The 14,090-nt window shown below is 44.1% G+C and overlaps 1 protein-coding gene across 22 annotated transcripts in view; it reads right to left on the reverse strand.

Annotated features, from left to right (window-relative positions):
• Positions 1-14,090, reverse strand: part of LOC139063595 (KAT8 regulatory NSL complex subunit 3-like) — a 103,565-nt gene that overhangs the window by 73,821 nt on the left and 15,654 nt on the right. For 10 of the 22 annotated variants that reach the window (XR_011516979.1, XR_011516981.1, XR_011516980.1 and 7 more), the window contains exons 18-19: positions 13,905-14,032; positions 13,456-13,562 (exon numbers count right to left, since the gene is read on the reverse strand). Coding sequence is in view for 13 of the 22 variants with exons in the window: in XM_070545941.1 (XP_070402042.1) it covers positions 13,456-13,562; positions 13,905-14,032 (235 nt within the window). In the remaining 9 variants the exon portion in view is untranslated. Of the gene's footprint in view, positions 1-10,680; positions 10,700-10,774; positions 10,868-11,290; positions 11,509-11,578; positions 11,702-13,227; positions 13,563-13,904; positions 14,033-14,090 lie in introns of those variants that run through there. The other 12 variants (XR_011516983.1, XM_070545949.1, XM_070545950.1 and 9 more) reach the window with 4 other exon arrangements.

Consider the following 14,090-nt stretch of genomic DNA (forward strand, 5'->3'; position numbering starts at 1 on the left):
AGTCTGGAGAAAGACGGGGCAGAGGAAAATGCCAAAATGCCTGAAGTCCAGTGTCAAGGACCCACAGTCAGTGATGGTCTGGGGTGCCATGTCGGCTGCTGGTGTTGGTCCACTGTGTTTTATCAAGGGCAGGGTCAATGCAGCTAGCTATCCTGCTCACAGTGCCAAAACCACTGGTAAATGGTTTACTGACCATGGTATTACTGTGCTCAATTGGCCTGCCAACTCTCCTGACCTGAACCCCTTAGAATCTGTGGGATATTGTGAAGAGAAAGTTGAGACGCAAGACCCAACACTCTGGATGAGCTTAAGACAGCTATTGAAGCATCCTGGGCGTCCATTACACCTCAGCAGCGCCACAGGCTGATTGCCGTTTATGCAAAAAGATTCCTGACCAAGTATTGAGTGCATAACTGAACATAATGATTTGAAGGTTGAATTTTTTTGTATTAAAAACACTTTTATTGGTCGGATGAAACATGCAAATTTTTTTAGATAGGAATTTGGGGTTTTCATGAGTTGTATGCCAAAATCATCAATATTAGAAACAATAAAAAGCTTGAACTACTTCAGTTGTGTGTAATGAATATAATATATATGAAAGTCTAATGTTTATCAGTACATTACAGAAAATAATGAACTTTATCACAATATGCTAATTTTTTGAGAAGGACCTTTATATTTATACTCATTTGAGTACTCCAGCTCCTGCTTCTCATTCCGAACGTCCTCCAGCTGTAGAGCACCAACCTGGGTAGATGACGCTCACAGTTTTATCTTCTGAACATAAAAATGTTTGTGTCAACTTAAAAGTCAAGGAACGACAAATTTAATCATTCTAGAAATGCAATAGGAGCCGTACTTTGCGCATGCCTGCACTATTTTACTTACAAATTTCCAGTATTTTAGGAAAAACAAACTACAAATATGTAGATGAAACTCTTTTAATTTGGATAGAAATACAGTGTGTGCAGTGTGGTTGGCACTAAACGCCCTGTGATTTACTATTGTGTGATTGTTCAGCAAAACAATGTTGATTTTATATTTCCTCATTAGGTTGACACAGTGATAGCTTGCTCTTGTTGTATTGTTGTGTGTGTCCCTTTTTTGTTTGTTTTACTCTTTCTGCAGGTCTAGAAGCAGAGTCTTGTTCATCATTGATTGTTTATTTTTGCAGAGACACAGACAGACCTGCACGGTATGTGCATGTCTCCATTTCACTGGGACATTTCAAGACCCAACAAATACAAGAAGTGGGGTATGTACTGGAAAATGGCCCAGAGGTGTCACTGTGCTGGACTGCTGGTTGTAACTCAGTAGAAAACGACACTGTTAAGACATGGCCAAAGAACCAGCATTTGCTGTGGATTATTTTTGGTGTGGGATAGACTTGTTGTGAAATCGACAAATAAGTCTGAAAAAGGATCCACAGCAGCAAATAGTAAAGCAAAGAACAACTGGCGCAAAAGCACCATCATCCCATACGTGGCAGGAGTCTTACTAGTTCCTTAAACGGACAACTTTGTATGGAAACTTGAGGCTGAGAGGACCCTCCCAGAAATGTCCCAGAACATGCCTAGCGGAAACCATAGACTGTACATACTGGACAAACGGATTCCATAGACTCCAATAACACGTTTTTTGTCCATAATGGGAGGTGGCCACCACCGCCATTTTGACCGTGTCACAGGTTCCGTCCAGCCCAGACAATTCCATAAAAGGGAAGAGAGGAGGCGCTGAGGGTGGGGCTGTAAGGCTGGGATCGAGTGACGAACTAGCTACGAGCTAACCTGAAGCTAACCCTGGCTAACCCAAAGCTAAAGCGGAGGTGGGAGCAGAGCTAACGGATGTAGCTACCTAGCTTCAATTCAACCGGAGCTAACTGGAACACCCAACGACCTGACCCTCACATGGAGTTTAGGTGGAGGTTTTCTGCGCCTGTTCGTGAGAAGTACCTGTATTAAAAAAGTTTTAAATCGGTAAGTTTATAATTTATTTCCGTAATGAAAACATTTTGCTTTGAGCAAGTTTTCAGTAGTTTTTTTTCGGTGCTATCACTCCTGAGTCGCACTAGCCATTAAATGTATCATGAAGAGAAAATATATTTAAGTCGTATTTTGGGGGACATTTTATTATCTTTCTTACAAAATCTGATACCAAGCGTTTCACATTGCAACACAAGCACCGGTAACCATAACAGAATGAACAGCCAGCAGAGGAGAGGATGGCGGTGTTTCAAACCCTCCCGGCCAGCGTGGAGAGCTCATTCCTGGGCTGGAGCCGGCCCTCAGCACCCCGCCACAGGCTCTAACAGATGCTGGCGGTGTTTCATATATTTCCAAAACGTAATACTTGTTTGTATCTTGTACAGCCAACTAGCCTTTCTTCTGGACTCAGTACAATTTACCAAAAGTAAAGAGACATTATACAGATGAAGTAAGCACAAGATAACTTACTGGAAGACACGGAATTATCATCAGAACCAGAACAAGAGAGCCTGATAACAGTCATGTGAAAATAACAGTTAAAAAGTTTGTATGTATAATAGAAATAAAAATATATTAGAATTAGTGTAACTCACTGTGATCCAAACAATAAATCAGCCATAGCTGATTAGTAAATATGACATGAGGTCTGGGAGTTTTTAAGTTTCATTCTTTTATTACATTTTTTTCTTAGATCTGTTAAAAGGTCACCATGGCAGCCTGTGTGTCTCCAACATCAGCTACACAACGCAGCGTGTAAGTTCCTGTCTTGACCACTTCATGTATGGTTTTGTACTTTAAACAATTATGACAAACCTGTTATTTTTTCTCCATAGCCATTTGGATCATTGGTGACAGCTACGTGAGGCGTGGTGCCCAGAGAGCTGCAGAGACCGTCGGACACAACCTTGGCCTACCTGATGTAACGTGAGGAAATATGGGTTTTCTATCACAAAGGTGGTGCTGGACGCAGCTAGGTCAAAGCTGGGTCATTGAGAACTTTCACCCACAGATTAAGACCTGAACGCCAGCGAGTCTGGGAGGAAACCATAACATCAGCCACCTGCAGTCTACCAGAAGATGTGTTTACAAGAGTTGTACCCAGACCAAGTCAAAACATAAAGTTTAAACTTCTTTTTCTTGATTTTAATGTTAAAGTAACCATTATCATTTTGCTCATTATAAATGTGTTTAATCAAATGAATGACTATTATGCTTTTGGGTAATTATAATGGATTAATGAATCCATTCTTAAATAGTGTTGAGTGTTTGGTACTGACCTTCACACACACCCACACACATCTTCCCACAGTAAACTCCAGACACATTTGATGACGCACACGTTTGCTTTGAGAAGAGAAAGGTTTTTGGTAAGTTTCAGTCTTAACATGCAGTTCGTGTTGGACAACGAGAGTGTGGACCTGAAAACCAAAGGGGGGGCAGAGCCGGCTGGCTCGTTTCTCCCCCCTTTCACGCTGTTCCTGCCAAGCCAGGCAGAATAGCTGAATCGCAACTTCTAACGCAGACTCATTACCGAGTCTTTTGATTTCTGAGTGAACTTAACTTAATAAAGCGCGTCGACAAAACGCTTTACCATCAACGTGCACCGAGGGCAACTCTGGACCGGTTCCGTTCGACACCTACGTCTCCTGTCAGCTGCCGGTGTCATCTGGATGAACCACAACATCCTCCACGGCCCGGATCCGAAAGAGGGTCCACAAGAGTTCGGTGAGACAGCACGGTGTTTAGCGTTTTGATGCATCTTTTACAACTAAACCTAAGTTTATTCAAACCGTCACTTTTCACTCAGACACCTGTTTCTTCCTGAAGCAAAATCAGATGCACACACGCATCCATCTCACCTCATATCACTCTCACAACTCACAACATTCTCAATCTTCATAAATTCACCAGAAGGTCTATTTGAGCAAGAACAGCATATCAACTGTTAAAGATTGTCCCACAAAGTTGCCAATGTGATTGTTGTTTCCTGTTTGTCAATTTTCAAAATCATTAGTTTAATTTGAAGAATTAAAACTTTTAATCGTCAAACTGGTTTCCTTATTGAACTGAAACACAGACACTCAGATATTATCGGCAGTTTATGGATGAAAACAACCTTTGAGTCTTCTTAACAATATAAAATTTGGTTATTGATTTATTAAAAATTAATATTCCGAATTAATACGTAGCATGGTTCCTCTTTCATAAAAGAGCATAAAACCACAACGCTACATTAATGGCGAGCGTATCCAGTCTTCTATATCTGCGATATGTCTGATTCCTAACATCTAAAAGCTACAAACAATGCTTTTCTCTGTGTTTCACTTTGATGTCTTATTTTGAAAAACACCGGAAATTATTCCGCTGAAGTCACACTTCCGGGAGACGTCCTGGTGGAAACTTGACGGCGGAAGAAGAAGTCCGATCTCAAATTGACCGCAAATTACAGACAATACTTTGATTTATCCCATCTTCGCCTTCGGAGCGAACGTGTGAGTTGTGCTTTTGACTAAATTCTGTCCATTTTGACGCGCCGCCGCGTCTCTAATCTCTTCAGGTCGGAAAGCTACAGTTCCACTCTGAAACTTGCTGGGTGAGCTACCGTGAGCAGCTTATCCTCAGTTCCTAAAATTAAAACAATTCTCTGAACCTCCGTACAGAAACTAAATTCTCGGACACCCTTCGTCTCAGTGTGTTGACACTGTGGGCGAGCTATTGTGGAAATGATTTCCATTGCATAGGCGACTGATCACAGCCGAATCTAAACGGAATGCTCGGTGGCACCTACCGTAGCTTAATTGCTAGGTAAACGCTGTAAAGCGAAGCATGGCCGTCACGCGTTACTGCATTCAGATTGCGTACGCTTTAAAAGTCCGTTTTTACAAGCGGAGCGAGATGCCTGCTTGTTAATCGGGAAAATTTAAGTCTGGTCGCTACAGACAAAGGACGCTAGACCTAGCCGGAGAGCTAAGCTAGCGCGCCACAGTTAGACAAAAAGGGAACGCGTCCCGTTAAATTGTCAATCCATTTCTGACACAGTCAGTCTGTGTCCTCACAAAACCCGCATTGGCGGTGATTCTTGTAATTCACTACGGTGTGTAGAATCTACATTTTGCTACGTTTGTCCGTCTGATAACAACACGACAGCGTAGGGTTTATTATTTATTTTTTATTTTTGTTTTGGACCGGTAAGGGTCGGCTTTCACAGCCTCCGTTGCTCGGTTCCATGCCTTTTTCTTCCATCTTGTGAAGTTGTGTGTATTCATTTCTCTATCAACAATTCCTTGTTTTACCCTGTGTCATAAAGTTAAGTACGCTACGGACAGTCCTTGTTTGTGAGAGACAAATTAAGGAATCTGCCCGGAGTTTTACGTCGACTCAGAAGGTAAAAACGCGAGTTGCTCTGAACTTAATGGGAGATGGACGAGACACGACAAAATCTTTCCTGCACTGTTACACCTGATGTAAGGTTCTCTGACGTTCTGCTTCCAGAACATGCCAAGACGCAGGAGACTGTTCACCGGCTGGGCAACGCTGGTCCCTCCGCCCGCCCGAACGGGCCCGTTTTAGGCGGGTGCCGCCGGTCGGGCGCAGTGGGGACTAGTGGCAGCGGTTCGGTGTCAGCTGCACTGTGTCGGAGGTGGTTCTGGTCTGCAATTCATGACGTGAATTCATGCAACATGCTGTTTACAGTCATAACGCTTTTTCTTTACTTTTATTTCTTCCAGGGGGTCAAAAGCCCACCATCAATATCAAGGTTTGAAATAAACAACACTTTCTCTGCTGCTTTTAAGCTGAATAAATCTCTTGAACCTATGGTTAACCTCTCTGACAAACAGGTTGTGCTTAACCCTTTGGTTCCTGATGCTTCTTCTCTGTCATCCGTGTTAGAGGCTGACCATCCCTCCAACATGCCATTTAAGGGGTTTGTGCCCGGACATCTTGACCTTTATGTGAATGACCTTGTCACTTTTCAGTTTGTGACCTCTGCTAATACGGTGGCCAGTTCCTTTCTCCTTTCACAGGGGTGTGACTTAGTCTCTGGCCTCTGTGTTCTATTTCCTGTGATTTCTCTTTCAGGTGACCACGACGGCGCAGTAAAACCTGCGGTTTCCAGCAGTCAAGTGGTCAGCGGCGATATTGAAAGTGGCTCGGTGGTTGCTGCGCACACCTCTCTCCCAGGGTCGGGAAGGCCACCCGGCCCGGGAGGTGTAGGTGCGTGCAGTGATGCTCTGCTCGGGGCCCCTCCTGACAAAAGGGGGGTGCTGAGTGGCACTGAGTTTTCCGTTGCGGACTTCAACCGGTTCGGGGGAACGCCTCCTCCGAGCGGGCGGGTCATTGCAGAAATCGACGCTGACCTTCCATCACTTCAGCTGACGACATTGACCTCCGACCCGGAGTTAGGTGCTGCACCTTCTACGGGGCGGAGTTCTAGTCAGTCTGTAACTACTCTGGTTAAACCGGGTTTTTCTGATTCTGTGTGGGAACCTCCATCATTCTTGGGAATAAAGTATTCTTGGCTTCAGTTTTCAGGACAGACCATGTTCCTAAAGCTAGCGACATGTCTGTATCTGGTTCTAAACATGGCTAGGTTTGCTTTGACACCCGTGACACAACCATCCTTGGATCACTCCTTTTCAGAACCTCCAAGTCCAACACCTCCAGGTCTTTGGACATCTGAACACCTGCTCTTTCAGCACGATTCAGGTGACAATGTGCATCTTCTTGGTAATAGGGCTTTTAAGAGCTTAAGAACTGTTCTTTGTTATGCTTCTCCTGTCTCACAGACATGGCTTAAGTTTGAGCAACAAAAGGGGGGTGGGGAGCCTCCTCCTGCTTTGCGAGCATCATTTTCGCATTTCCAGTTCACTACCATTTCTGATCACAACAAAGTCGCCTCCGTAAAGCTGCAACCCAACTTTGAGCAGGTAAAATCAGGTTCTGATCTAACAGCTAAACCATCAGCTTCACTCGAGTTCCGGACGGGACCCTCAGGTAAATTCAAACAAGTTTCCCTGTGCGTTCGTAACACAAGATACAAACAGTTTGATAACCAAATCGCTTATGAGCCTGCTCCCACAGATACGTCCAAACTCGTGTCTCTGTGGGTCCGCAATACCAGATTCAAAACGCTTACTGAACAACTCTATTCTGACCAACACTATTCTGACCAACTTCTTTTCCACTAACTGGTGGACCGTTACAAATTCTCTCGTTTGTGGGATGGATTTTTAACAAATGTGATATCCTTTGAGTTTTTTTTTTCAGGTTACCTGCCTCCAGCCAGGGTCCTGTTACTAACTCACATTTTTAGGGATTACTAACCTACTGATTTACATTTTTAGAACTGATTTACATCTTTATCTTTTTATTAGTGCTTTGTGTAGCATGATTATATTTGATTACAAATTTAATTTAATTTTGTTACTATTTCCCTTAAAGGGCCACAAGCCAATTTGCCCTTCATCTTCATGATTATTTCTTTTATATATATGCCTTTAATTAGTGCAGCCTGCTGAGTTTCACATATCAGTTAGGATTTGCTTTCTTTTATTTGTGTTTTCTCTGCATCACGTTTTTACATGACATGTAGAACAGGGTGCGGAACATTTCTTCTTTAGATAATTCACAAAAGGCATCCACATTTTCCCAGAGGCACCCATAGATAGGTTTTGATTGATTTCTTTGATTTGCATCAAATGCTATATATCGTGTGGGCTGTCTCACTTTGTCTCCTTCTCCGAGCTCGTATGGACTACATCCCATCAGAGGGGTCGTCTTCACCATCCTTCGGCTGGTTTCCTGTCGCATGGGGCTTCGGTCGTGGTTCGAGATGGGTCGAGGTCTGCGCTGGACTTCGCCTGGACTACGCCTGAGGAATACATCACCTGCCCAGCTCCGTGTGGCACACGAGCTGCTTATCCTTTGCATACCTTTGCATTATTGCTGATGAAATTAACTGCTATTGAAATAGCTCTGCTTTCAAGATTCCCTAAGTGGATTACTTTACAATGATTGCAACAGTTTTGGCCTTAATCATCTGATCAGGATAGACTCCCTTATACACGAGACCTGTGGTGCCGCTTCATCGTTCCTGCCTTCATCTGGGATGTCTACCTTCACGAGTACATCACGTTATTGAGGTTGTGACGTCAGGTGGCCTCTGTTGACCACCATGTCGTCACAAAAGGGGGGACTGTAACGTGAGGAAATATGGGTTTTCTATCACAAAGGTGGTGCTGGACGCAGCTAGGTCAAAGCTGGGTCATTGAGAACTTTCACCCACAGATTAAGACCTGAACGCCAGCGAGTCTGGGAGGAAACCATAACATCAGCCACCTGCAGTCTACCAGAAGATGTGTTTACAAGAGTTGTACCCAGACCAAGTCAAAACATAAAGTTTAAACTTCTTTTTCTTGATTTTAATGTTAAAGTAACCATTATCATTTTGCTCATTATAAATGTGTTTAATCAAATGAATGACTATTATGCTTTTGGGTAATTATAATGGATTAATGAATCCATTCTTAAATAGTGTTGAGTGTTTGGTACTGACCTTCACACACACCCACACACATCTTCCCACAGTAAACTCCAGACACATTTGATGACGCACACGTTTGCTTTGAGAAGAGAAAGGTTTTTGGTAAGTTTCAGTCTTAACATGCAGTTCGTGTTGGACAACGAGAGAGTGTGGACCTGAAAACCAAAGGGGGGGCAGAGCCGGCTGGCTCGTTTCTCCCCCCTTTCACGCTGTTCCTGACAAGCAGGGCAGAATAGCTGAATCGCAACTTCTAACGCAGACTCATTACCGAGTCTTTTGATTTCTGAGTGAACTTAACTTAATAAAGCGCGTCGACAAAACGCTTTACCATCAACGTGCACCGAGGGCAACTCTGGACCGGTTCCGTTCGACACCTACGTCTCCTGTCAGCCGCCGGTGTCATCTGGATGAACCACAACATCCTCCACGGCCCGGATCCGAAAGAGGGTCCACAAGAGTTCGGTGAGACAGCACGGTGTTTAGCGTTTTGATGCATCTTTTACAACTAAACCTAAGTTTATTCAAACCGTCACTTTTCACTCAGACACCTGTTTCTTCCTGAAGCAAAATCAGATGCACACACGCATCCATCTCACCTCATATCACTCTCACAACTCACAACATTCTCAATCTTCATAAATTCACCAGAAGGTCTATTTGAGCAAGAACAGCATATCAACTGTTAAAGATTGTCCCACAAAGTTGCCAATGTGATTGTTGTTTCCTGTTTGTCAATTTTCAAAATCATTAGTTTAATTTGAAGAATTAAAACTTTTAATCGTCAAACTGGTTTCCTTATTGAACTGAAACACAGACACTCAGATATTATCGGCAGTTTATGGATGAAAACAACCTTTGAGTCTTCTTAACAATATAAAATTTGGTTATTGATTTATTAAAAATTAATATTCCGAATTAATACGTAGCATGGTTCCTCTTTCATAAAAGAGCATAAAACCACAACGCTACACTGACGTCTGTGTCTCCTGGTTTGGTTGGGGCGGACCATCGACATACATACATGTGCCGACACTTTGCGCCCTGTTTTATAAAATGTAGTGTTAAAAATAAATGTTTTTGCTCAATTACTGGAATTTCTTTGGTCAAGACAAAAGTGAGGAATAATCATTTACAAGTTATTTGTACAACAGGCCCATTTTAAATCCCAACAGTTTCTTAGCAGACAATAGAAATGTGTTCTTTACTAACTTTACTTGGTTTGAAAATCTTACTAAAATACACTTGAGTGCCATATTGCAAAACCCAATCATACTTGTTATGTAAACATTAGCTTTGTAGATATTTTTTACAGATATATATTTGTGTGCAACAAAAACCAAACTTAAATAATTTGTCATTCTTTATTGAAAAACAACAAAATACAGGTATACAGAAGTGTGGGAAAATGATAATGTGAAAGTATTGCACTATAAATGAAGTGAGATGAGATGAAGGTGAGATGAAGGTGGACGCCAGCAGGCTGGACGCCGGACGAGGAAACCTGGAGACGGATCGCTCAGACAGGAAGGGAAGAGCTTCCTCTTACCTTGATGGAATTAAAGTTAGCCGTCGTCTGAACGCCCAACCGTACGGTCTGAGGTCAAAGGTCGCAGGAAACACACACCAGTTAGCAGTCATACAGATGCATAAAGATAACTGTAGCCATGGCAACCAGCTGACATGTCCCCACTTTCACCAGCACCTGGTGCCTGCCGGGTCACCTGAATTCCTGTGTGATGTCAGCACGGTCGGCCGTGACTGCGGCCATCAGAGGTGACCTCTGATCAGCTGAATGAACTCACCTTCCAGGGTGACGCCGTGTTAGAGTCGGCTTCATCCTGTAAACAAACAAACAAACAAACAAATGAGTGGTAACAAAAACACCACGTCTGGTTCTGGTGGAGGCGGAGGACAACATGCACCTTTCCAGGAGCATAACCCAGATGTTCTTGTTGCTACAAACAGAGACGAGCAGAGTTAAACCAGGAAGTGAGAGGGACCAGCTGCTGCAGACAGGTGACGCTCACCTGAGCCTGAACCATAGGAGCCTCCTCAGCCATCAGACCTTCTGACTCCAGTTCAGATGCCACCTTGTTGATGTCCCTCAGGCGGGACTCGTTGGCCTTCAGGTCCTGCAGGACAAAAGTACCTGCTGATTACCTTGTTGCTGTCGGGTTAACAGGTCTGGTGTTAGAACGTGGTGGATAAGAATGTTCTGACGGGCCGAGGGTTCTGAACTCACCCTGCAGGACTGGGCCTGCTCCTTCAGGGCCTGGATGCTGCTGCCGTAAGCTGACAGGTCCGACATCAGGGCCTCGTGCTTCTTCAGGAGAGCCTGTGGAGCAGAACATCAGAACCTTCAGCTCGTCTGACACAAGTGGAGCTTTCTCGCAGCGATGGTCCAATCGGATCCGCCACCGTAAAACAAACCCTGCTCAGTTCACCGCAGACGCAGTTCTGCGGGTGTTTAGTGGAAAAGCGTGAGCCTTCTGCCGGCTGCCACGTGTCATGGCTGCTCTGCAGCGGGAACACACATCACAGCTTGGAAACCGTTTGAAATGAGAGCGCCAGGAACACGTTTGTCATCACTTCCTGTGCGAGGCCAGCACTTCTACCCCTAACCCATGAGACGCTCAAACAAGCAACGACGTCTGGTAGACAACCGAAGGAAATGACAAATACAGAAACACTAATTATGAAGGACTGGAAAGAGAGCAAAGAAAAGCGATTGGAGTTTCTCAGGAAGGGACTTCCATACCTCGGCCAAGTCCTCGTCTTTCCCTTAGTCTGGACTTCCAACGATGGGCTCCTTCTCCCTCATCCAGAACTCGGCCTCATTAGCATCCGCAAAGTACTGCTGGGCCTGCAGAGAGTCCTCCAGGTCTTGCCTCCTCTGGGACGCCTTGGCCTTCAGCGTGTCCCAACGTCCATGAAGCTCCCACAGTTTAGTCTTCACTTCCTCACCAGCGAAGTGACCTGGACCCAAAAAAAGTGAGCCAGAACCTGCAGACACCTCAGAAACATGTCAGGACCAGACCTGCTCTACCTTCTTCCACCATGGTCTCTCCTTTCTGGGTGACAGCCTTGATGCGAGGTTCATGACCTGTGATCTCAGCCTGCAGAGCCTGGTGCTTCTTCAGCAGGTTCTGGACACCAATCAGGTCCTTCCCTGAGGACACATGAGTTCAGCATTATGCAGTAGACAGACCAGTTTAACCCAGGGGTTTCTTTCTTCTACAATCTGCTCTTTAACTGTATTATTTCCTGCTATTTCAGCTGTTAACTTTATTTTTTCTCTAAGTGTTTTTCTCCCCAGAAGAAGCTACAACGATGTTCTGCTGAGCTGTGGTGGCCTCATGGAGGGGGCCATCGGCTAGCACACTGCTGCTAACCACTTAAACATTCTCCCTCTCCTGATAATAACATTTTACTTTCTTTGATGTTGGATGTACTACTGCTAGTTTACCCGTTAAATTATAGATTCACTAGGATAAATACAATAAAGTTTATCTCTCGCCAAATAGAATATTTACTAAGAAATCACAATGTAATGTGTGTGTGTGTGTGTGTATGTGTGTGTGTGTGTGAAAGCCATGTGTAGTGTTTATTTATAAAGCATATGTTGTTGGATTTTATCCAGAATCGAGACTTTGAAAATATATAGTTTAATTACAGTTTGATTTATTTGACATCTGTATAATGTTTATTATTTTGTTTTTTCCCCCTAAAAACCTAACGTTTGAGTTTAACATGAATATCAGTCATTCATCCCAATACATGAAGTTACACATTTTAAATTTTAATAGGGGAAGACTGCAGGAGGGAGCGGTAAAATACAGGGGGTCCCCTGCAAAAACTAACTTTACGAGTCTGATGAAACTTGCTGGTGTTCCCGCTGCTTCTTCGGTAAACAGCGCCAACAAAAACAAAGAAACTTGGGATCTTGTCGGCGTGGTGGTGGGATTTAAGGGAAACGCTGTATGCCCTATAGACTTCTCAATGAGCTGCAGTATTTCTCCGGTCAGCCCGCAGCAGCGAGGCGCCGCATCGGTCAGCCTGCCCGGCCTGACCGCTGGGGATTACCGGATGAAAGAATGGAGCACAGGTGTCCCTCCAAGCGGCGCGCTCCGTCATATTTCAACCCATTTTTATCTTAAATGCACTGGGTTTTACCCATCGAAATATGCCCTATTAATTATTTTACCGTATTTTACATTTAAATTTCATGGTGAAACAGTACATGCTACATGTTAAACTGATAGTTAGCTAGCTACTTTGGTAAACTCAGCTAGTTTAAAGGCGCGGCAGTGACATAAAATACAAATATAGATTTTAACTTACCGAAAAAAATGAAGTGGAGACTCCTTGGACGCTCTATTAGTGCAATTAATACCACAGCAAGTCATTTTGTCCAACAATTGCACCAATAATATCCAAAACAGAATTCACAAGCACAGAGACTCAAAATCCCGACACAGTTTCCAGGAGGGACCGAGGCTGTACTAAGGCCTTTCCACGGAGCTAGCTCTGTGGTCACGTGGGTCTGAGGCGGCGGTCACGTGTGTCGGCTGCTCATTAATTATACAGAATTTTAGGCTTTCAATACACTTAAACAGAAGAGTGAGAAAAAAATTCACCCCCCTCAGAGTTGTCATGAGTATAAACTAGATAATTTAGACAAAAAACATGTTCTGGTACCAGGCTGTAAACATGTTTATTTCTGCTGTGAAATCGGCATTTTTAACATGGGAGTCAATGAGGATTTGCTCGCTTCTGGCACCAGCCCCCAGCGGATGAGGGTGGAACTGCAATTTTTCTTACTTCCGGGATGGGACCATTTTTAGAGCGGCATTGTGGGGGCTTGGCAGAAACGCAGCTTTTGTGAATAAAATGTACAAGAAGTAAGCCTCCAATGTGCGGTACCTGGGTGCTGCCTGTGCTCGTCGCTGAGGAAGGCATGTTAGAAGCTTTGGTAATGATCTCCTGAAGACTGAAACTTAGGCCTTGCAGAAGACTGCTGGCGGAAGGCGCTGCAGAGGGAGGAGAAAAGACCAAACCAAGATGTTAGTGAAGTCTAAATCTGTGTGAAATCAATCCCAACATGTACTTTTACAAAAATATTCAAATACTTCAAAGACCAAAATTATGATTATTATGATTTGGGTTGATAAAAGCAGCAAATGGTGCAATAGGTGATCAATGATGATGTTGTCCTCACACACACACACACACTCAGATTTTCATCCAGAGTCCAGAACCTAAATCTTGCTCAACAAAGCTGGCGGAGCAGCTTCACGTTTGAGCCACTGAGCTCAGATTATTTGCACAGTTTAGTACAAATGAGTGTACAAAGCAGGACAAGACAGAGATACCTTGGGCAGTAGCTGGAGCTTGCACCTGGACTGGTGTGGAGGACACCGATACCATGCAAGGCTGCACGCTGCTGAATGAGCTGGAGCCTGGGGACAGGGCACCAGACACCTCTGAGAGACTACCAGACCTGTAGTGACACACATACCAACCAGTCTACTCAGGAGCCACCCCAGAAGGTCCTGCTT

Source organism: Nothobranchius furzeri, chromosome 17 (assembly GCF_043380555.1).
Source record: "Nothobranchius furzeri strain GRZ-AD chromosome 17, NfurGRZ-RIMD1, whole genome shotgun sequence".
NCBI classification, from domain to species: domain Eukaryota; kingdom Metazoa; phylum Chordata; class Actinopteri; order Cyprinodontiformes; family Nothobranchiidae; genus Nothobranchius; species Nothobranchius furzeri.